This window comes from Benincasa hispida, chromosome 11 (assembly GCF_027475165.1).
Source record: "Benincasa hispida cultivar pf3 chromosome 11, pf3_genome.v1.1, whole genome shotgun sequence".
In the NCBI taxonomy this organism is placed as follows: domain Eukaryota; kingdom Viridiplantae; phylum Streptophyta; class Magnoliopsida; order Cucurbitales; family Cucurbitaceae; genus Benincasa; species Benincasa hispida.
Genome location: NC_143488.1, coordinates 14,010,498 through 14,034,442, shown reverse-complemented (window position 1 = coordinate 14,034,442; position 23,945 = coordinate 14,010,498). Strand labels below are relative to the sequence as shown.

Here is a 23,945-nt window from a genome sequence, read left to right as displayed (position 1 = left end):
ATTTTAGTGTCAAAATATCAAGAAAATCCTAATTGGGCTTAAAAAATGTTCACCAACACCCAAAATGGGCCAAAACTAATCGATGACATTAAAATGGGGCATGTACATGCATTCTGGTATGCTGGGTGTGCAAGGTGGGCGTGGAAAGGGGTTGGTGGGTGTGTTGGGCATGCAAAATGGGTGACAAGGGTGCTGATGGGCATGCAAGATGTATGGCACTTCTACTGCTAGCTCCAGGTCATATGTTGGGTAGTTACACTCGTGCTTTTTCAACTGTCTGGAAGCATAAGCTATCACTTTGCTATTCTGCATAAGAACACATCCTAAACCCTGGCGAAAAGCATCACAGTAAACTTTGCACTCAACTCCAGGTGTTGGAAGTGTTAGAGTAGGTGTTGAAACCAATCTCCTTTTTAATTCCTAAAAACTTTGTTGACAATCCTTTGTCCACACAAATTTAACATTCTTTTTGGTCAAAGTTGTTAATGGAAGTGCCAACTTTGAGAATTCCTCAACAAAGCGGCAGTAATAACTAGCTAAACCCAGAAAACTACGTGCCTCAGTCATTGTCGTGGGTTGTTCCCACTTATGTACTGTTTCTATTTTATGTGGATCCACTGAAACACCTTTAGCAAAAATCACACGTCCGAGGAACATCACCAGCTCGAGCCAAAACTCGCATTTGCTGAACTTTGCATACAATTTCTTATCTCGCTATGTCTGCAACACTGTTCTAAGATGCTCAGCATGTTCCTCCTTATTCTTAGAGTAGATGGGTATATCATAAATAAACACAATTACAAACTGATCTAAGAAAGGATGAAATATCCTATTCATCAAATCCATGAATGTTGCAGGTGCATTAGTCAAACCAAACGACATTACTAAGAACTCATATTGCCCATACCGTGTTTTGAGAAAAGCTTTGAGACTGAATGCTTGAAAGCATTGGGAGCAACAGTTTTTACTGGAAGAAATGATTCTGTAGATGCAAGAATCTGGTTAGCCAAGTTAGGAGAATGCTTCAGAACGACGAATTTTCTTATTCATAAAAGAGTAAAACTTGCTACATCTTTGTTTCAAGGTGAAGCTGAGAACTAGTAACAGATGTTTGAAATTAGTTATACAAGAACAGAAGAGATAAGTTGGGAAAAGTTTGAGGAAGCCTTCTGTGAAGAGTTTTATCTAAGGTCAATATGTAGTGAAAAACGAAATGAATTTTGAGGTTGGTACAGGGTTCCATGACTATAGGAAAGTATGATGAAAAATTTAAGGAACTATTTAAGTATGTCACTGTTCTGTTTGAAAATTGAACTAATAAGTGTAAAAAGTTTGAGAATGGACTACGAGAACTGGTGGATAAGAGTTACTTTTGACTAGTGTTATTTCGTGTAATGCATCAGTACAAATTTAGGTTTAAGAAAAGAAATTAGTTGATCTTGATTTGGTACAAACTACTCTAAAAATCTTTAAAATATTAGAGATAGACTAATGACAACTCAAGATTGACGAAAGAGTTATACAGACGGTTTGAAGAAGGATTGAGGAAAGATATATGTATCCCTATAGCAACTAGTGCTGAGTGGAATGAGTTTTCTAAACTAGTACAGATTTGGGTTTAGGAAAAGAAATTAGTTGGTCTTGAGTTGGTACAGACTACTCTGGGAATCTTTAAATTATTTAGAGAGAGAATAATGACAACTCAAGATTGATAAAAGAGTTATACAGACGGTTTGAGGAAGGATTAAGGAAAGAAATATGTACCCCAGTAGCAACCAGTGTTGAGTGGAATGAGTTTTCAAACTAGTGAAAGCTGCTATGAAGACGGAAAAGAGTGTGGCAAAAGAAGGCCAAGAAGGAGGAATATTATATAGTGGTAGTGGATTTAAATCTACATGTCTATCTGTTGAATGGATAAAAAGTTAAGGGAGTAAAATATTTGTAATTGGAAGACTTCCGTTGATTTTCGAGGACAAAATTCCTAAAAAGGGGGTAATAATCTGTAAGTCCTCTCTTTTTTTTTTTTTTTACTTGTTTTTTTAATGCTAGGGAACTTATAGTTGAGGTTGAACTCAGGGACTTAATATTAAATTTGATTATGGAACTGACGATTAAGAGATATACTTGGAAATAGAAAAAAAAATTGAATCGACATTTTATTTACTAAGGAAAAGAAGATAAGGATCCGGGAAATAATTTGAGGGTAACGAACCTAGTTGAGTGTGTAAAGGACATTCCCGTAGGCATGCTCAGGACAAGTCAAAGTCAAAGTAAATGATCAAAGTCAATAGTCAAACGATCAAAGTCAAAGTCAAACAAAAAAGTCAATATTTTGAAAAGTGGTGAAATTTTGGTAATTTTTGGAGTGTAAAGGTAAAATTTGGACGTTCAAGGTCTATTAAGCTTAGTTTGGGTTGGAATTGAAGAAGAATTAGAAGAAACAAATTGGTAGACCCGAAATGGGGGGGGTTCTTTTTGGATAAATTTGGGTGTTCTTATCAAATTATCCCTTTGGATTAGCAAGAGATGCAAATTTGTCATAAAAAATATGATGGAAATCCTAAGCAGGAGTTGGCAAATTGTCATGGAAGCCGAAATTTTTTGTTTTGGTGTTTAGCTGACTTAAGAGATGAAGAAAAAAAGGCTTGGATTTGAGGTCTTTTGAGGGTGCTTTGTGAAGGAAAATTATGCAAAATGGAATAAACTAAAGAGGAAGTAAAGGGAAAGATCATGGAGGGTTTAGGTTGACGAACCATGGCCAAAAAAGAAAGGAAAATGAAGCAAAAACAGTGGCGGCAGAAGTCAGATGAAAACAAAGGAAGCTTGGTTTAATGCAAATTCGTGGACTTGTAGGTTGATTCGAAGCTCTAATTTCAAAGATAATCTATTTCTGAAGTCCCTCTAGAGTTATATGGCCTTTTATTTGATTGTTATTAGCTGGAATTGAGGAATTTAAACTTTGAAAATTCTGCAACTTCTCGCCAAAAAAATAGGGGTACCTTGGAAAGATTGGTCAATTTCGGGAGTTCTAGATGATTCGGACATCCAAACTTTGAGGTAAGCTAAATCTAGTGATGGGTAAAAGGTTCACATAGGTTAATTAAGATTTAAATAGCTGGAAAATGATGAATTTAAATGGTGGTTTAATATAAATATAAAGTTTCTCTTTCTAAATCATCAATAGAGTAAGTCAAATCATTTAGTAAATCATTTGCAAAATCTAAAAGATTCAGCAACATCTCAAACACATGCTAGTAAACACAGTGCCATGATTAAATCTCATAGAAAACACATTATAAAGCATCAGGCATTATCAGAAACCACACTAACTCTATACCCAAATACTCATTTACAACGGTAGGTTAGTCTGGACAAAGAGTGCCCTCCGCGATGTAAACCAAATCACAAGGTCATACGTGCACGCAGAGCTGCCTCCAAAGTTAACCATAGATACACACCACTGACCTATGTTACTCTGGACTCCTCAGTATACTTTGGCCACATCGGACCCCGGTAGCCCCTATTAGCTTGGGTGGCGCTACAGGCATAGGTTTCTCTAAACTTCTCAGTATATTTTGGCCATATTTGACCTCGATAGCCCCTTGATTGCAGGAAATAGAACATGAGGATTTCCATGAGCAGTGAAAAGATCATTCTAAATTACAATTGTATATGAACTTTACAATTACAATCACAAACAAAAACATACGGTTATGCTAAAAAACAGAAATTACAACATGTTCTACAAAAGATCAAGGACAAGAGTAACACACTTTTGTAGACTCATCTTCAAGCTCCTTGATCACAAACGCTCGATCTCAGTAACACACAAACGCTCATCCAACACAACTACTACACTGCACGAACACCGTGCAATCGAACTAAGCGATCGTCAAGGTCACGAACACCCGAACACCACGAACGACCTCCACAGAATCTCGATAGTGTCGAGTTGAGTATGACATCACCAAGAAGGCTACTTTAGTATTCTCGGTGTGAAAATCTAGAGGGTGGGCTATATGTGAACTTGGTTTGAGGCAGATAAATAGAGGAACCATAATCATGTAAACGATTGAGCAACTGGGAAATGGAAGAACCTATCGTATAGGTCAATGATCGTTTAGGAAAAGCTAAACGATCGTCTAGAAAAAACTATGTGATCGTTTACCTCATCGTTTAGATGAGTATCTATCGCCTAAGAATACTCCACAATCATTTAGTTAACTCCAAACTGTTGCTTAGTAAATCCAATTTATTTGACAACTCTCCATGAGAATTTTTCGAGATTGGAAATCTCAATTCAATTCTTACTAAAATTAGGAAAACATTTTTCCTTTTATCTTACGGTTACCATGAAACCACCAATAACCTCCCACTCAATTGGTTATTAGAGAAAAAGTATCCAATAATTAATATTATTATAAATATAAATGATAACTAACTTATCATACTATATTTATAACCTATAGTTTTAATATTTCATCTCATGAAACATATAAACCATAGCTCTTTTTCTATTCCATGGTACTTAATGTAAATCTCGTTTACATTAATCCTCCACTAGATGTATCTCATACACCATACCGATCATATCATATATAATCGAATTACCTCTTGTCAATTTGAACATTTCAAATCAACACCAAAAACTGATCCTCAACTTGAATCCATTAAGCTACCAAAGGGACCTTATGAACCTGTAGCTCGAAGCTCCAACGGTACGTGAATAACTAACTAAACTCTTTAGTCATGGGATCCATCATTCGTTAACTATCAGGCACTCCACTAAAGATCAATAGCTGAACTCTTCTTACCACAAATATATTATGTGTCCATTTTAACCAATCAATAGTGCGATAACCCTTCACAGATCACTCGTAAGTACAGCTCGGCCAATAACCGTTATGCCCCTGTAGTTACATCTAAATTCTTAAGTACCACTGAATCCTCTAATGAACATAAGCCATAGTCCTACTATGACTGAGTCCTCTCTTCCAAAGAGAAGTTGTGACCACTATGTTCAAGCCCCGGAATCAGCCCTTAAGGGAGAAATCTCTCTACTTACCCCTACTTCGGGAAAGGAGTGAATTTCATCTTGTGTATTGAGTTCCCATCTCCCAAATCAGACAAGTCCCCAAAAAGGTGAGCATGTTGAGTTGGCAATCTGGCCACTCTCACCCGTACTAATCAAAGGACCGCCCTCAAAGGCAGGAGTTCCCAAAACACTCAGGATTGAGGTCGTATCACCTATGGTCGTTTAGGTGAGATGTAAGTTTCCAGTATCAACGGCATTATATACAGAGTCTAGTATCTTGTGGTCTGGTATTATACAAACTCTTTGTATAAGACACCCGCACTCGCATGTCTCCACATGAATGGTCAGGATCTATCATCTGTAGTAGTTTACAACACTTGCAAACCTCTACAAAGCGGGTCATATCCGTAGTGTCACCAGGAACCGATATCCCGCCTTAGTCATTATACTACAAATCTATTTAGGTTATCACTTAAGACATGATCCACTTGTATATCACATATACATGCTTAAGTTTACATAAGATAACCATGAAGCTTTGTTTATTGAATATGAGTAAATGCCAGAATGAAATAACAATTATTTTATTCATAAAACAATGTGTATCATTACAAACAACGAGACTCCGGGAGAATTAGGACACCAATCCCAACATTGATCAATTGAGCGGTGCAACTAAAACACATTCAAGTAGCACGGGGAAATAACTATCTCTCGGTACAAGAATCAGTATTTTGAAACCACTTTCACAAACCATTCAACATCATTTATTCCACCATCAAGAGGTTTTCTTACAAAACCATAAAAATCATAGTAAAGTAAACTCAGGTTCTAAACTTCATAATTAAAACTCTAGTTCATATAAAATCAGTTAGAGCTCAAAAATCATGAGTTGATGCTTTTCTAAAATAATAGTCAAGTAAAACAGATCATGCCAACGCATTTCATAAATCATAGCATATAATCATACTTACATATTTTTATATCAAAATATTTAAAATAAAACCACTCACAATCACTGGTATGAGCTCATCAGGTTATAAGCTTTTCCAACCTCAATTTTACATGAAATAAAGTCCCAAGGTTACTAGACACTCACAAGAGGTCAAATTAACCTTAAACTACCCGTAATAAATCAATGCAACCAATTGAATTCATTTTAACACCTAAACATTCAAATTTTGTTCCTTAAGTTCTTTTTTCTCAAATTATCCAAAATGGCCCAAAAAACACTTAAAAATCCAAAATTACTATTTTAAGGTCAAAATATCAAGAAACTCCTAATTAAGCTTCAAAAATGCTTACTAACACCCAAAATGGCCCAAAACTAGTCAATGGCATCAAAATGAGGCATAGGCATACATGCAGGCACGCTAGGAGTGCAAGGTGGGTGTGGTAGGCATGCAAGATGGGCGGTAGGTGCATTGATGGGTGGCACTACTATGGCCCTATTCGAGAAAACTTTGACTTTACTTTAATCAATTTTTAACCCAACTTAAAGCAAAAATTTACGCATACTTCCTTCATGAAATATGTTGAGAAACCTAACTAACTAACCTCAAATTATCAACTATTAACCCGTCTCCTACAACTCGGAATCTCTCTTAGACTACACCTTACTTGGATTTTTCAGTTTTACAGAGAACTTTCACTATCTTCATAATTTCTCCACTTTTTCAACTTCAAATCACTTCGGTAGACCCAGGTTAAGCTCCTAACTCGTTGAGCTTTAATTTCATCGAAAAATGACAAATTTTGCACGAGTGGTTTCGGAGAACCATTAACTTCTTCATACCCCAATTTTTTGGCCGAAGTTGCTTACTTTTTCCTCCAACCAAAACCATCCAACCAGTTGCTTAAAGGTTATAACATGGTGTTTCCTTTTTTTTCCTTCTATTTTTCATCTTTAATTAATTTAAATAAAATTTATCCCTAAAATTTATTAATTTATTCATTTGTTACACCCCGACAATGGCCCCAAGCCTATATGTATGCCAAAGTAGGTCCCAAAGACCTCATATATATCATGACTACACTAAGGAAACATATTCACGTGAGTGTAGTGGGTAATCACCAAGGATACATCGATCTAGTGGTTTGAAAACCACTTTAGACTTGAAACATAAATCATTCTAAAACCATGAATTTTTTTTTTTCGAATGAAATTTTATAAATCCAAATATTCACATGAAACATATTTTTCCTAAAATACTTTAAAACATAAAATACTACTAAAAACATTATTTTACTTGAAAATCTTGATAATCATCTCCAAAATCACAAAATAAATCTTCTAATTCATTCTTAAATATGAAATCATGAAATTCGTAACATTTTCTTGAAATCATTGAGCAATTTCTAAAACCATACATAATAATAAATTTCATGAAATCTCGTAATTTAACTATTAATAAAATATTTCGTAAAATAAACCACTCACCGAGTTATCATTGATCACACTACAGGCCATCCTTTGTTATCCAAACTTTAGTCAAGCCTGTAATTTTAAATTGTTCAATATCAATCTGAAATAATCTAAGAACCCATAACCCCCTTGTTCTTCTATTAACCATTGGTCAAACTTCTAAAATCCAATTTCTCTTTCATCTAGTTATTACAAAATCTTCTTCTCTTTAAACATTTAAAAATTACAGGCCTTTAGTTGTTTGTTGGAATAATTGAATAAGGGTGGATTTGGCTAAGTGTTAGGTGGAAAGAAGTAGGTTTATTAAGGAAAGAGGTTTGTGTAATTAAAAAATAATAATAAAGTAGTAATTGTTAGGATTGATATTCTAAATCTAGTGTATCTCGTGGTTTGTAGTTATGTTAATACAAATTATTTATCTAATAAAATCTGGAGTATTTTATTTGACGATTAGACTGCATTAATTCAATCCAATAAACTAAGATCCAAGGTTATTTTATGAAATTTAAACATGTATGTGGAGACATATAGGTGGATCATGTTTACGTAATAACCTAGAAGGTCTGTAGTAGATGGATAAGGTTGGTATCTTATCTTGGTGACACTACGAATACGATCCGTTTTGTAAATGTTACAATTATTATAAAGCGCTACAATTATATGATCCCGATCGTTCATGTAAAGACATGCGAGTGGGAGTATTCTATACAAAAAATTTATATAAGACCGAACCACAAAATGAATAGACTCTCTATATAATATCATTACAAGAAAAGAATTACATTTCACTAGGATGACCATAGGAGACTTGATCTTAATCTTGAGTGAGTTGTAAACTCCCGTTTATAACGGCAGTCCTTTGATCTATATGGGTGAGAGTGGCCATGTTAGCTGACTCAATAAGCCTACCATTTTAGGGATTTGTCTAATTATGGAGCTGGGAATACAACTACACAAGATGAAATTCACTCCTTCTCATTCCTTGGGAAAGTAGATAAATTGGTCCCTTAATAATTGGTTCTGGGTCTTGAATAATGAGGCCTTTGTTGGGGTTGATGCCCTTCGTAGGGTCCTATAGTTTGTAATTGTATTGTACAAATATTTTATTTATGTAATAAAATATGTGATGTTTTATTTCAAAATTAGTTACTTTAACCACAAACCAATAAACTAACTTCCAAGGTTATCTTGTAGCTTAAACATCTATTTAGAGACATACAGGTGGATCAGTTTAAGTGATAACCTAAATGGTCTATAGTAGATGGATAAGACTGGATACCTTATACTTATGACACTATAAGTATGGTTCGCTTTGTTGATGTTACAATTGTTGTAAAGTGCTACAAATGATCTGATCCTAATCATTCATATGGAGACATGTGAACGGAGATATTCTATACAAAGGAGTTTGTATAAGATCAGATCATAAAATGTTTAGTCTCATTATATAAAGTCATTCATAATAGAGACTTACATTTCACCAGGATGACCATAGGTAACATGACTTAAATCCTATGTGAGTTGTGAACTCCTGCCTATGAGGGCGGTCCTTTAATTTGTACAGGTGAGAGTGACCAAATCGTTGACTCGATAAGCCTACCATTTTGGGGATTCTTTTTATTGGGGAGCTGGGAACACAGCTACACAAGAGAGAATTTACTCCTTCCCCAATGTCGGGACAAGTAGATAAATTGCTCCTTTAAAGGCTGATTCCAGACCTTGAACAATGTGACGTCACACCCTCTCCTGGTTCAAGAGAGGTTTGGTCATAGTTAGATTATGATTTATTATTCATTAGAGGGATTAATGGTACTTAAGGAGTTAGATGTAACTACAGGGGCAAAACGGTAATTTTGGCCCAATTGTACTTACGAGCAATTTGTGAAGGGTTATTGTACTGTTGATTGGTTATATTCAATGGACACAGAAATATATCAGTAGTATGAAGAGTGCAGCTATCAGTCTTTAGTGGAGTGTTTGACAGTTAACAGATGGTGAATAATTTAATTAAAGAGTTTAATTAATTATTCATGTACCATTGAAGCTTCAAGCTACAGGTCCATGAGGTCCCCTCGGTAGCTCAACAAGATTTAATGAGAATTAGTTTATGGATTACTTTGACTTGTTCAAATTAATTGATGGAATTAATTATATATGATATAATTAATTAAATTTTAATTATATATGATATAATTACTATAATGTATTTGATATATTATAATATTAATGAGAGGAAATAAATATTTGAATATGATTCAAATATTAATTGTATGAATTGGATTCATATTGTGAAATTTAATGTAAAAGTAATTTATATTAGATGTCATTGATGAGAGAAAAGAAACTATAGGTTATATGTTATATTTGATAAAACATATATATATTATATATATATATATATATATATATATATATATATATATATTAAATTATTTATTAAAATAAATTAAGTTTTTTTAATTTATTTTAATTCATTTTATTATTTCTTTGAAATAATTAATGGGAGGGAGTTGTAATCCTCCCCCCTCTATCAAGTAAGTTTTTTTCAAAGAGAGTGATTATTTTTTTCTTTTTTTTTTTTTTGGGCGTATGAGTTTTTTGTAATACTCACGATCTCCCTCTTCCTACTCCTCTTGGATTCATCATCCAAAGAATATTGATGTCACCTTTGTGGTAGTGTCCCATTTAAGTTCGAGGGAATTCAATTGAAGATTTTTTCTTCAAGATAAGTGTTTCAAACCCAATTTATTCTTCCATATTTTTTTTTTAAAGATGCATGCTGTTTTTTTCCCTAATTAAATGCATATCTTTGATCGTTCTCTATAAAATTTTGTTCTGTGAAAATTTTGGAAAATGGGATGATCCATGTCTTCCGCTCAAGAATCCTAACTCGGTTCCTTCAGCTTTAACCTCTCGCTAGACTATAAACTATTTGTTCATTAGAGAAATCAGTGGTACTTAAGGAGTTAAATGTATCTGCAAGGGTAAAACGATATTCTGACCCAATTGTAGTTATGAGCATTTGTGAAAGGTTATCGCAATTGTTAACTATCTTATCAGGCGGTGTACATCCTATGTTAGCGAGCCTTCAGCTTCAATATTTATGATTGTTTCGGTGTTCCTATGGGATCACCACTGTTCCTTCGGGTTCAAACTTACGACTGATTTAGTGTTCCTACGAGAGTACTACATATGCCATGTCATGTCATGTTATGCTATACTATGCTATGTTATATACATTATGCCAATGTTAGGTCATGTTTAACAGTTCAACCAAATGGCCCCAGTAGGGGATCACTTACTGAGTATTTTTATACTCAACCTTTCTTAATTTATGTTTTTCAGGTAAGGATAGGAACGGACCGACAGGTGACGAGAGGGACCTCTGACCATGCCATATGGAACATGTAAATCGCTTCCCCCCAACTTACGTTTTCAAGCTATTTAAAAAATTTTATTTGAAACTCGATGTTGGTCAAAATTTTATCTATTTAAGTATATTTTTTTCTTAATTATTTTAGGGGCCCCGAATAAAGGTTTTAATTATTCTTTATTTATTTTGAAAAATTGTCTTTATTATTTTAATGAATTTTATTTTCCTCAATAGTCAAAATGTTTTGAATGTAAATGTGTAATTATGAGTAACAACCCTTATCAGAGTACTCAAAAGGTCAGGTCGTTACAGTTGGTATCAGAGCCCAAGTTTTAGGTTTCGTAGACTGACTTACGATGTAAGTCTAGGATGTACGTCCCTTATGGCCCATTCACAAATCTTTCATCCTTGCCAGATATGTTCTATCAATGAATGTTTTATGAAAGATGTGTTTAAAAGCATTCATATTTAAGTTTTATGTACTGACTGGTTGTTATAAATAACTTAAAGACTTGAAAGAAGTTAGTGGAAGATGGCTATTTTGTTTTGGTATCATGGAAAGAAAGAAAATTTTTCATTTGTTTAAGTCATAGAATAATATAGGCAAATTGAAAATTCAATGAAGGAATAGTATTAAGTTTTGCATTAAGAGAATAAAATTGGTGGTGCACAAGAAACTTTATCACAATGACACGTTCTTAGGTATGAGATTAAAGTTGCTTTAGAAAATAAGAAAGAGGTGAAGAAGAGACTTTAGTTCTATTTCAAAATGTTTCAAAAGAAATTTCGAAAGGATTAATAGGTCAAGAACACTTTCATGGTGTTGAAGTTGGTGGACCGAGTAAGGTATGGTGTTTTGGTTTTTCATGTTACGTGCTTAAAAGGAAGAAGAATTACTAGTTGGAGCATAAAGCAATGGTACGAGGAACTCTTTACAAGACCTAGGTAAAATGAATTGGTCAAAGAAGACCAAGATGGTTGAAAATATAGTTGGCTTTAAATGGGAGAAAATGAGTTGTTGGATTGAATTATTTTTAGGGTACTTGGGTTTGGATTATGTTTTGTTGCAATGAAAAGGTCAAGTTTAATTAATTGACCCAAGAAGAAGAAAAGGTATTTGGAGTTAAAAGTGATATCAACGTGAAGGATAGATTGCTAAAGGTTGAATTTAAGAATTAGATTGTAGATTGTGAAGGGTTACAGTAGTCATATGTTTTGATACGGATATATTTTACTAGAAAAGTGAAAAAGAGCATCTTGGATATATTGGTCTTGGAAAAAATAAGGGTGAGGGAAAATGAAAGTATTTGAGAATTATTTTGTTGTTCGATGAAGGTAGTTGGGGACGAAAGGTCAAGGTAAGGATTCAATATGCAGGGATTTGTTTTTATTTAAAACTTTTGAGGACAAAAGTTTCTTAACGATGGAAGAATGTAACACCTCGAATTTTCATGTAATTTTCTTTAAATTACCTTGAAATATTTTGGTGTTATTTTGGATATATTGGGGTAAAAAAAAATTAATTTGGGAGGCAATATAATTCATTTAAAAGATATTTGTCAAGAATTGAAATTTTAATTCAATTTAAGGAAAAAATATTGTAATTAATTTACTTGGGAGAAGTGTGTTTTTAAATTGATTAAATACTTTGAAGGATGTAATTTATCTCAAATATTGGATTGTATGTTCCTTTTAATTTTTGTTTTGGTGCCAAAATTAAGTTATTTGGAGAAGTTAATTGGTTTGAGATCAATTTGATAAGGGATTTTAAATTTTTGGATTACTTTGGATAAAAATTTGAAAATAAAGAAAAGAAAAAAACTTTGGAAAAGATTTGATAAGAGATTTGGAACTTTTGGATTATTTTGGATAAAGATTCGAAATATTTGGATTATTTTGGATAAATATTTGGAAATAAATAAAAGAAAAAAAATTAAGATTTTGGAAATTAAAAGAAATTTGAAATTTAAGAAGGAAAAATGACATTGTGGTTTTAAATTTGATCCTCTTTAATTTTGGAGTTTGGATCCAAATTAGAGAAGATAATTAATTTAAATTGAGTTGTCAAGAAAAATTTGGATTTAATTTAAATTAATTAAATTATGGAATTTCTAATTTAGTTAGATGGTGAAATTTTTAATTCAAAAAGAATATGGATTCCCATATTAATTAGATTATGGATTTTCTAATTAATTAAATATGGATTTTCTAATTAGAGAAAATGTCTTATTCAAAAAAGAAAATCTAATCTATCTACTACTTCAAACTATAGAATCCCAAATGATGAAGGATTAAGATTATTATTCTAGCATGCTATTTTAGAAAATCAAAAGTGGGTTTCAAGTTTCACATACCTTTGATGAATTCTCCCAAATCGAAGTTGCTCTTCACATTAATTCATCTCCAAATTGTTAGTGAACCATCAAGAGATCTTCTCTACTATTCTCAGCCTTGAATTTGAGTGGTGGAACTCGAATTTGAGTGAATTTGTGAAGTTTATTTTTGTGGGTTCGAGAGAAAGAAGAAGATGAGTGTAGAAAAACTTTTCTTCAGCTTAATCCTCTTTTCTCTTCTTCCAATCTGAGTTTTTTATTAATCTTCAGTATGGAAGCACTCACCAGCAACATCATTGTCAGCAGCTACTTGAAGATGGAAGTGGAATTGTGTATGATTGCATGAAGAACACCCTATGCTTGGGTATTTTGTGGGAAAACCCCAGTTAGCCTCTAATTTTCCAATTTCTCAAATTTAAATTCAAATTTCAATTAATTCTTTAATTAACTAAAATTTGATTTAATTAATTTATTATTAATCAAATTTGAAAAAACAAAATCCAATTTTCTAAATTGGATTAAAATTGGAAATTAATTAAACATATTTAATTAATTAATTAATTTAATATAAAATATTAAATTGATCACACATCTAATTTTAAATATAAATCCTATTCATGTAATTAATATTTAATCAACATTTAAATATTATAAACTCTCCAATTTCATTTAATTTCAATAAATTAAACATTAATTATATCAAATAGAATGATACAAACCCTAATTTGAATTTGAACTCATTCAAACTCAAACCCTAATTTCAATTTGAACATTTTCAAATTGAAATCAATTGATATCATTCCAAATTCACTTAATTTATTAATTCAAGATGTTCATGTTTTACGAACTAGTAGAAGGCCCTTATAGACCTACAGATCATGAACTCCAACGATATAAGATTAATTGACTAAAACTCTTTAGACCGAATTAATCAGTATTCGTTAACTATCAAGTCACACCACTATAGCTCGATAGTTGCACTCTCCTTACTGTAGATATATTTGTGTCCACATGATTTAACCATAACCAGTAAGTCAACCCTTCACAGTTGTTCGTGATAACGATTGAGTCAATATGTTGTTTTACCCCCGATATTACGTCTTGCTCCTTAAGTTCCACTGATCCTCTAATGAACAATTGGTTTATGATCCAATCACTAAATCGAATCCATCTCGGTCCAGTGAGAGGGTGGGACCCTTATTCAAGACCTGGATTCAATTACATAAGAAACAATCTTTCTTCTATCCATAAATCGAGTAGGCGTGAATTCTATCTTGCACCTTATGTCCCTAGAAATCTACCCGGTCTTACCCCTGAAATGAGAGACTTATTGAGCCGGCGCTGTTGAGCCAACCCTCACCTATGAAAATCTAAAGATAATCCCAAATAAACAGGAATTCATAATTAGCTCAGGATTAAGATCGAGTTACCTAGGTCATCTAAGCGAAATATCAGTCTTAAACAGTAAACAATGTTATAAAATAAGAGTGACTTATTTCTTGGTCCGATCTTATACAAACTCATTGAATAGGACGCCTCCATTCCTTATGTCAATACATGAACGAATAAGGATCACTTCGTTTGTACCACCTTTACAACAACTTATAATCGCTACAAAATAGACCGCATCTGATAGTGTTACCAGAACAAGACATCCAATCTTATTCGTATACTATAGACCATTTTGGCTATTTACTCGAACTTGATCCATCTTTATGTCTCGACATAAAGTTCAAGTATTCATATAATAGCCATGGATCTTAGTTTATTAGATTTAGACTATGCAATTTAAAGATTCAATAACAACTTTATTGAAGAAATGTTGAATAACATCTTCATTGATAATAAAATACGTTTAACGTTACAAACTGCGAGTTTTAGGACACACAACCCAACAATACTTCCACTTGGACTGAAACTCCAGTAGATCAATACATATACAAATATTATACAATGTTGAGTTACAATGAGAGAATAAAAAAAATAAATGCAATAAACTAGGGCATCATATACCCATAAAATTTCTCAATTGCCCTAGTTACAAACATCTCGTAGACCCAGTCTTACTAGGTGACCCTCGAACACTTTAGCCGAGAGAGCCTTCGTAAATGAATCAACTAAGTTATCTTATGAGGCTATCTGTGTGACGATCACGTCTCCTCTGTGTACAATCTCCCTGATGAGATGGTACTTCTGTTCGATGTGCTTTCCACATTTATGGCTTCGAGATTTCTTTGAATTTGCAACTGCTCCACTGTTATCACAATACAGAGTGACTGACAAGTGCATATTTGGAACTACTTCCAAATCCATCAGGAACTTTCTGAGCCATACTACTTTTTTCGCCGCTTCACTTGCAGCTACATATTCAGCTTCCATTGTGGAGTCAGCAATACAACTTTGCTTGATACTTCTCCACACTACTACTTCTCTATCCAGAGTGAATACTGATCCTGAAATTGATTTCCTCGAATCTATATCAGTCTGGAAGTCAGAATCAGTGTATCCAGTAAGGATCAGATCCTTAGCACCATACACGGTACATAATTTCTCGTTCTCTAGAGATAATTGAGAATGTTCTTAACGGCAATCCAATGATCATATCCAGGATTGGACTGAAATCTGCTGACTATGCTAACTGCATAGCATATATCAGGACGACTACACAACATTGCATACATTAAACTCCCTACTACTAATGCATATGGAATTTGTTTCATATCCTTAATCTCTTGAGGTGTCTTAGGACTTTGTTCCTTAGACAGATGAATTCCATGCTGAAAGGCAACATTCCTTTCTTGGAATTTTGTATTTTATATCTAGACAACATCTTGTCTATATAAGATGCTTGAGATAATGCTAAAGTTCTATTCTTGCGATTCTGAACTATTTGGATCCCAAGAACATACTGTGCTTTTCCCAAATCTTTCATTTAGAATTGTGTAGCTAGCCATCTTTTAACGTCAGCTAGAAATTCTACTTCATTTCCATTGAGTGGAATATCATCAACATACAACACCAGAAAAGCGAGTTTTGTTAATGATTTTCTTGTAAATACAAGGTTCGTCAACATTTTGTTCAAAGCCGTAAGATTTGATCACAGTATCAAATCTTATATTCCGGGATCTAGATGCTTGTTTCAACCCATAAATGGATCGATTAAGCCTGCAAACCTTTTGCTCTCGACCCTGTTTAACAAATCCTTCTGGTTGAGACATATAAATACTCTCTTCAAGATAGCTATTCAGACTGTTTTGATATCCATTTTCCATATTTCATAATCATAAAATGCAGCAATGGACAGGAGTATTCTTATTAACTTTATCATGGCAACCGAAGAGAAGGTTTCTTCATAGTCTACCCCCTCTATTTGGGTTAACCCTTTTGCCACAAGTCTTTATTTGTAGGTCTATACCTTACCAGCTTGGTCTCGTTTTCTCTTATAGATCTATTTGCAACCGATCGGTTTTACCTCTTCAGATTGATTTACAAGATTCCAGACAGAATGGAAGTACATAGGCTTAATTTCAAGGTCCATGGTTTTAATCCATTGGTTTTTATCAACATCATTCATTGCTTGTTTGAAAGTAAATGGATCCTCTTAAGCCATCATTTGGTATTATGATTTGAGTTTCAGTTAAATATCATGTACCGGTCAGGCTGTTGCATAACCCTCCCACTACGACGAGGCATTCTCAACTCTTAGGAAGGGTGTGAAGTATCAGTTTCATCAATAACTCTTATTGATGGACCTCCTCTATCAACAACTCTTGTTGATGCATTTGTCGTTTCTCTAGACATTTCTTCTATTACTAGCTTACTGCGAGGTTGATGATTCTTCATGTTGTCCTTTTTCAAGAAAGTTGCATTTGTCGACACAAACATTTTATCTTCCTGAGGATCATAAGAGTGACCACCTTTCGTTTCTCAAAGGTAGCTTACAAATAGGCATACTTTTGAACGACGTTCCAACTTTTTAGGATTTTGCACTAATACATGTGCTGGGCAACCCCAAATTCTAAAGTGATGTAAACTTCCCTTACCTCATCTCCAGAGCTCATAATTTGATTGTGATTGAACATGTTTAATTTGCATTTTCTTCTTGTAGGTCAATTGATAGTTGTATATGTAATGGTAACAGTAATTGTGGCAGAATTATAATTCTCCTGCTATAACAGTAACGATATTTGTAACATTGGTGACGGTATCTGAGGAAAACAACTAAAAATGATTCAAAATGATATGAAAAAAAACTAGTTGGTCTCACATCATTTTTAAACACAATCAAAGTGATCACCCTCATCTTGCAATCAAATTAGGTTTGTTGATTACATATTTGGCAGTAGGTCCCACATTTTCAACAACAACAAATTTAATCAGATGAAGCTCATATTCATACCATTGATGAATTATGTTTTCATGAGAAAAAAACATGGTTTTAAGTTCAACTATCAAGACCAAATTAGTATATTAGGGTCTGTTTGATTCACAATCCAGATTATGTTTTATGTTTTCAAATTCACTGAATTCAATGAATATATGTTTGGCAGACAACCCAAATTCTGTTTCTAAAAACTGTTTTCAGATTCTGTAATTCCAACAGTGTAAATTCTAAAAACAATATTATTATGTTTTCATTATATCTAGAATTTGAATTTTAAAATGCATAATTATATTAAATAATATTAAAAACATTTAGAAATATATTATATCTCATGTTATAAGCTCAATTCAATTTTTTTAAAAAATAAAATATTTATTATGTAATATATTAAAAATTAGGTTAAATTCCAAATTCAACTCTTATGGTTAGGATAAAGTTAAAAGTTAGTTCATATGGTTTTAAAATTTAAATTTTAGTTTCTATGGTTTGATAGAACTTCACATATAGCCTCTATGGTTTGTTAAATCCTTTTAATCCCTACCACGGGACTATTTAGGAAGCTTTTATCAAACTATAGGGGTAAATTCAAATTAATTATAAGACTTAAATTTTAAGTTGTTCCAAATTATAGGGACAAAAATTTCTATTTATCCTATAAATTATATATTATTACATAATAATAATTTTATAATTTTTTTAACATAAAACATGTCCATAAATAAATTAATAATATTTTATTATCAACTAATATTTAATGAGTAACTACAACTAATTTATAATTATTTAGATTAGAATTCAATTTCTAAATTCGGACATGATATATAACTATATTTACATTTAATTCGTTGTTTTCAAATTTTTATTATCAGATTCTCAATCAAATAAACGGTTTAAGTATTTTTAACATAAGTGATAACTTATGACAAGTCGTTTCAAAAAGGAAAAAAAAAAAAACAAACTTGTAACAAAAAAAACAGCGACAACCTGTCAAATGTCAATCCCCTCTCTCTGTGTGCAGTATTTAAACCCACTCACAAAATCCCCATTTTCAATACATTCTTTCGACACAGCCGTATTCAATGTCCAGAGCACTCTCCGCCGCCGCCGCAAAACCACTCTCTCCGACAATGATTCCGCCGCGACTGAAATGCAGAGCGTCCATCGGACTCGGAGCCTTGGCCTATTCCGATTCGAGAAAATCGATCTGTCCGTACGAAATTCTCCGAATTAAACCGAGCGCTTCGGCGGCAGAGATAAAATCGGCGTACCGTCAGCTGGCGAAACAGTACCATCCGGACACGGATTCATCGGAATCGGAAGGGCGGTGTTTCATGGAGATTCATGAAGCGTATACTACGCTATCGGATCCGTCGGCGAAGTTGGTGTACGATTCATGGATGTGGCGGCGGAGGGCGGTGAATTTGTCAATGGGGGAAAGGACGGGGGTTTTCATAAGCCGAAGATGGGAAACGGATCAATGCTGGTAGAGAAAACAGGGGATGAAATCGGAAAATGGGATGATGATGATGATGATGATTTATTTCGAAATTTTTATTATTATTATTATTATTTTTGTAATGATTATTTCTTTTGGAAAATTTGTTAGGGTTCTTCTAAACTTGTAAAGAATGTAATGGAAGTGTAGATCTACAGCTTCAATTCTGTGAATAAACATTCAATTTTTTTTTTTTTCAACAAACAAATTTAAATAAGAGATCTCTTGATTCAGGGTTAGAGGTATTTTTTGGACCAACACAAAAATTTGGATTGGTTAGCTACCCGACTCAAATATAGTCTCTAACCCAACCCTACCAAATAGGATAATTTATTTTTCTGTTTTTAATATATTTTTATTAACTTAAAATATTTAAATTGGTCTACAACACATATTAATAACTAAAATTTTATTAAAACTTACATACTTATTATAAATTCGGGTTAGGTCGGATGATCTGAATTTTAAAAGTATAACCCGAATCTAACCCAACTAAAGAACATAAAAAAAATTCAATCCAACCCAAAATTAAAACTAACCCGACTCAACTCTTATAATTTAGATTGGATAGTTTGAGTTGTTTGAAATGTTTGGATTGTCGAATCATTTAAACACTATATCAGTTGAGTTAAGTTCTGGTTGGCGGGTTAATTTTTTTTCTAAATATGAGAATCCATTTTCAAAAATAAAAATTTAAATTTAAAAATAGCCTTAATTAACCCAATAATTTGAACAAAACATCTTTGAAAATGGTTAATAAATGGTTACCAAACTGCCTTAACACACTAATATGAACAAAAAACATCTTAAAAAAATAGGCATATTTGGAAGACAATCTAAAATTAAAAATTAGTTAACAACAATAAAATTAGTATTTCAATACTAACTAAATATTGTATTAGGTTAAATATAAATTATGGGTTGTTTTTAAATATAGGAAAATGAAATTATTTATAAATATAGTAAAATTACATTTTGCTATATTTGAAAATACTTCTGGTAGTTTTATATTTAAAATCATTGTCCATTATCAATTAGTTTTTTTAAGTACAATTTGTGGTAGGGAAATAAAGCTACATACGAGTTGACTAATACACTTGTATGTCAATTAAATTATGTAATTTATGAACTCATTTTAGGTTAAAATTATATATAATTGTTGTTTTGTTTTATATAATTTATAATACATTACTAATGCTTATTTAAAGAAAAAATTAATTGAATTTGCAACCAAATATTATATTTATTAACATTTTTAATCTCCATAATTATACATTTTTAAATTTTAAGTTCAAAATCTAGATATATTTAAAACATTAAAGAATGTTTTCAGAATTTGTACGATTTGAAATAGAATTTAGTTTATTCAGGTCACATTTAGTAACTATTTGGTTTTTCGTTTTTGAAAATTAAGTCTTTATCGTGATTTGCATATTTCTTATAATGGTTGAATTCTTAACCAAATTCCAAAAATAAAACAAGTTTTTAATATACTTTTTTTTATTCTTCATAATTTGGCTAGATTTTTTAAATAAGTGATAAAAAGCAGATAACAAAAGAATAAATTTGGAGGTAGAAATAGTATCTATAGACCTAATTTTCAAAAACAAAATACCAAAAATCAAATGATTACCAAACGGATTTTATTTAAATAGGCATTCATTAAATTGAATCTAAAAACATAAAATATAATCCGTATTTAGTACCATTTTAAGTGATATCAATTTATTGAATCATAGGCTCTAAAACTACTTTTATTGAACAAAAAAATTTATATCAAAGTGATGTTTTGAGTTTTGACATTGTGGAGCTGTATGGTAAGATGAATAGGGTTACGAAATTTAAAACTTTTTCTTTTTTAAAAAATTAAACAAAATTAATTTAATTTAGAAAAATCGAACAAACAACCAAAATTGGACTAAAATAACACTCAAACAAAACTGAAAACACCTAATGTGATAAAAAAAGAAAAAAAAACCTCATAGAAATTAGTAAATTAATTACAAATTAACATGAGCATAGTTTGACTTCAACCGATGAAGTTCAAAAATAAAGTTTGATCCCACTCTACATATTTTGAACTCATATTTATATAAATAAGTAGTAAAATTATACCTGTTCAAAAGGTTCGAACTATATTATTGTATAGTCTTCTAGATTTTGAACTAATTAAATGCATCTTTTTACTGAGTTTAAGATCAAATAACTTTTGATTATTTTGATGGTTTCTAACAAATTACTACAATTTTTTATTTGGGTTCAAGATCAAATCACTCGATGTTGACGCATCTTATCAAAAAAAAGAAAAAAAAATTATAATAAGGTAAAATAAATTAAAGATGCATGACCCAGATTAGGAGAACACACTTCTTCCATCACCAAGCAAAACCTATAATGCTACAAGGACAGACAAAACATTAATGAGTTCTCGAGATTGTTCTTGAACCAACATGGCCAGAACAATTTTGTGAGGCTCGACCATTAAAGCCTTGACACCTAGGATTATCATATCGAGAATTCCAACAATAATTCAAAAGTATCACCATCGACGAACTGACATAGAAGGAATGATGCCAAGAGCTTCAAACATCGACATCTCGACAATAAGTTGCCCTCAACAAATCAATATGAGTGAAACGAGGTCACAAGACTTGACCATTGATGTCTTGATAGTTTGGAGTCTCACCCATGAGGAACCAATGAAAGCTCAAAGGTTGATCGTCCTATATCGAGTACACAACCGTACACTAGTTCAATTAGAATAAGGTTTTGTTGAAACCAACCTTGAAGAACTTTAGTTTATGAGACAAATTGACATGTTTTATACAAAGTTTAAAAAGATGATAATATAAATTATACGAGGTTTTTGTACGAATGACTTATCTTCAATGTATTTAAGTTTTTTGACCCCTTACGGACTTATGAATTATAACATTTTACTTACATTACATGCCCTTCTCAGGACACACAAACCCATCACGCTCGCCATCAGCCCAATTTGATAAATATAACAAGATGAAGACTTAAACCTGACTCGAAATTACAAAATATGTTCGCGCTAACGATGATCATGTCGGTCCGACTATTTTGACTAATCCTTGCCCCGATCTTGTAACTCAAACGCTATAAGTGAAGGCGTTTTTGGAAATTGCGTTTGTAATCAAATGTTGACTCCCACCCTCCTGTACCCCCAGTATTGGTAGGTATATCTTGTCCAATTTCCACACACACCTCCACTTATCGTATCAAAGTTACGAAATCGAGTCAGGGATTAATCAAAATGATCGGGTTAACACGATCATCGCTAGCGTGGACATATTTTGTAACGTCAAGTCAGGTTTAAATCTTCATCGTATTGTACTCATCAAAACAGACTAGGAGTAGGAAAAATTCATCAGCCTAAAGCGTTGATCGCAATTGCAACGTGTTTGTGCATCCTGAGAAGGACATGTGATATAAGCAAAAAGTTATCATTCATAAGTTCGAGAGGAGAGGAAGGTCATGAACACTAAAGAATAGGTCATGTGTAAAAAAACCTCCAAATTACACTCACCATAAACACTGTCAAGTGAAGAAAAAAATGTTGAAAGCATCCATGTTACAAACTCCTTTTAAGATAGTGTTTGTTTTATGAGAATTTATTGTTGATAGGGCCAAACAGAGATGACTTCTTATTTGATCCCGTTGAAAAACCATTCTTCATTTAATTTTTTTTAATTCAATAAAATATAAATTTCAATTTTAATTGTGTGTTCCTAGGGAAAAATGTCTCATTTAAACTAAAATATTGAAGTTATAAAATATATATAGATATCATTACATATGGAACTAAGATAATTACCCGAACATATAGTTAAAACATTCTACTGTATGATTCTAAAAGTATAAATTTAAATATTACAACATAATACCAAATCTATTGAACAAAGTTCAAACATAAAAAAAAAAAAAATAAAAAAAATAAATAAATAAATAAATAAATATTACAAAAGGGCTTTAATAGTTCAAACATGCATGTTAAAAACTTAATATAATAATAACGATGATTACTCCATTGGAAAAAAAAAAATCCCTCGCGCTTACTCTCTATAGGACAAATGACGCAGTTAACATCCTACACATATTTCTTTTAGTAGGTGAGAATGAAAATCGAACCTCCAACGTCTAGAAAAACTAAACTCTCTACCTATGCACATATGGGGCAAAGAAATTTTCAAAGAATGGGGAGTATGTCATGAAAAATGATAACTATTATTACATTGGAAAATTTTTAATGGATGATAAAATTGATTATCATATTTACAAAATTAACATTAAGAAAATTACAAATTTGGCAATTTAATTCCTGATCTCTCATACAGTTTTGATATATATTTTTTACACAACTATCAACACAAATATTGATACTTCTATCAGCCCATATCAACACTCAAATTTGAAATATATTGACGTTCAAACTAAAAAATTGTATCATGTTGAAATTATCTATAATTTTGACCTCAATTTTGTATAGAACCTCAAGTCAAGACCAATGCTAACATTTTAATAAATATCAACATCACAACCTCCAAATACAATATGATGCTTTTTTTTTTCAAGCTCTTAAATCCATATATTCTTGAAAACCAAAAAAATATATAATAAAGATACCAATATAACAAAGAACATTATCGGAACAATAGTTCATTATTGATATCTAAATAGAAAAAAATCGACATTAAAGACCTAATAAAATTAGAGAAACAAAAGAAATCAAACAATAAATATAAGGCTGAATATATTGAATGGAAAAAGAAATATTGAAAGATAAAAGTTTTAAAAAGTTTTAAAAATTGGGAAAAAAATAATAAAAAATAGGGAGGTGGAACTCTTCTATTTTTGACCTCCCAACTACCTCCCC

The 23,945-nt window shown here is 32.1% G+C and overlaps 1 protein-coding gene and 1 long non-coding RNA gene across 2 annotated transcripts; one reads left to right on the top strand and one right to left on the bottom strand.

Annotated features, from left to right (window-relative positions):
• Positions 1-18,542: 18,542 nt before the first annotated feature.
• Positions 18,543-19,253, top strand: LOC150032419 (Chaperone DnaJ-domain superfamily protein). The gene has a single exon (XM_090307494.1). The coding sequence runs from the start codon at positions 18,630-18,632 to the stop codon at positions 19,035-19,037; it is 408 nt and encodes a 135-aa protein (XP_090163620.1). The 5' UTR covers positions 18,543-18,629; the 3' UTR covers positions 19,038-19,253.
• Positions 19,254-21,399: 2,146 nt separating this feature from the next.
• LOC150032418 (uncharacterized) lies at positions 21,400-22,837 on the bottom strand. The gene is made up of 2 exons (XR_016524467.1): positions 21,990-22,837; positions 21,400-21,768 (listed from the first exon to the last, which is right to left on the bottom strand). It is a non-coding gene; the product is annotated as an uncharacterized LOC150032418 (long non-coding RNA).
• Between the last annotated feature and the right edge of the window lie 1,108 nt (positions 22,838-23,945).

Excerpts from the sequence above, each read along its gene's own strand:
- LOC150032419 (XM_090307494.1), top strand. The coding sequence starts at position 18,630 with ATGTCCAGAGCACTCTCCGCCGCCGCCGCAAAACCACTCTCTCCGACA.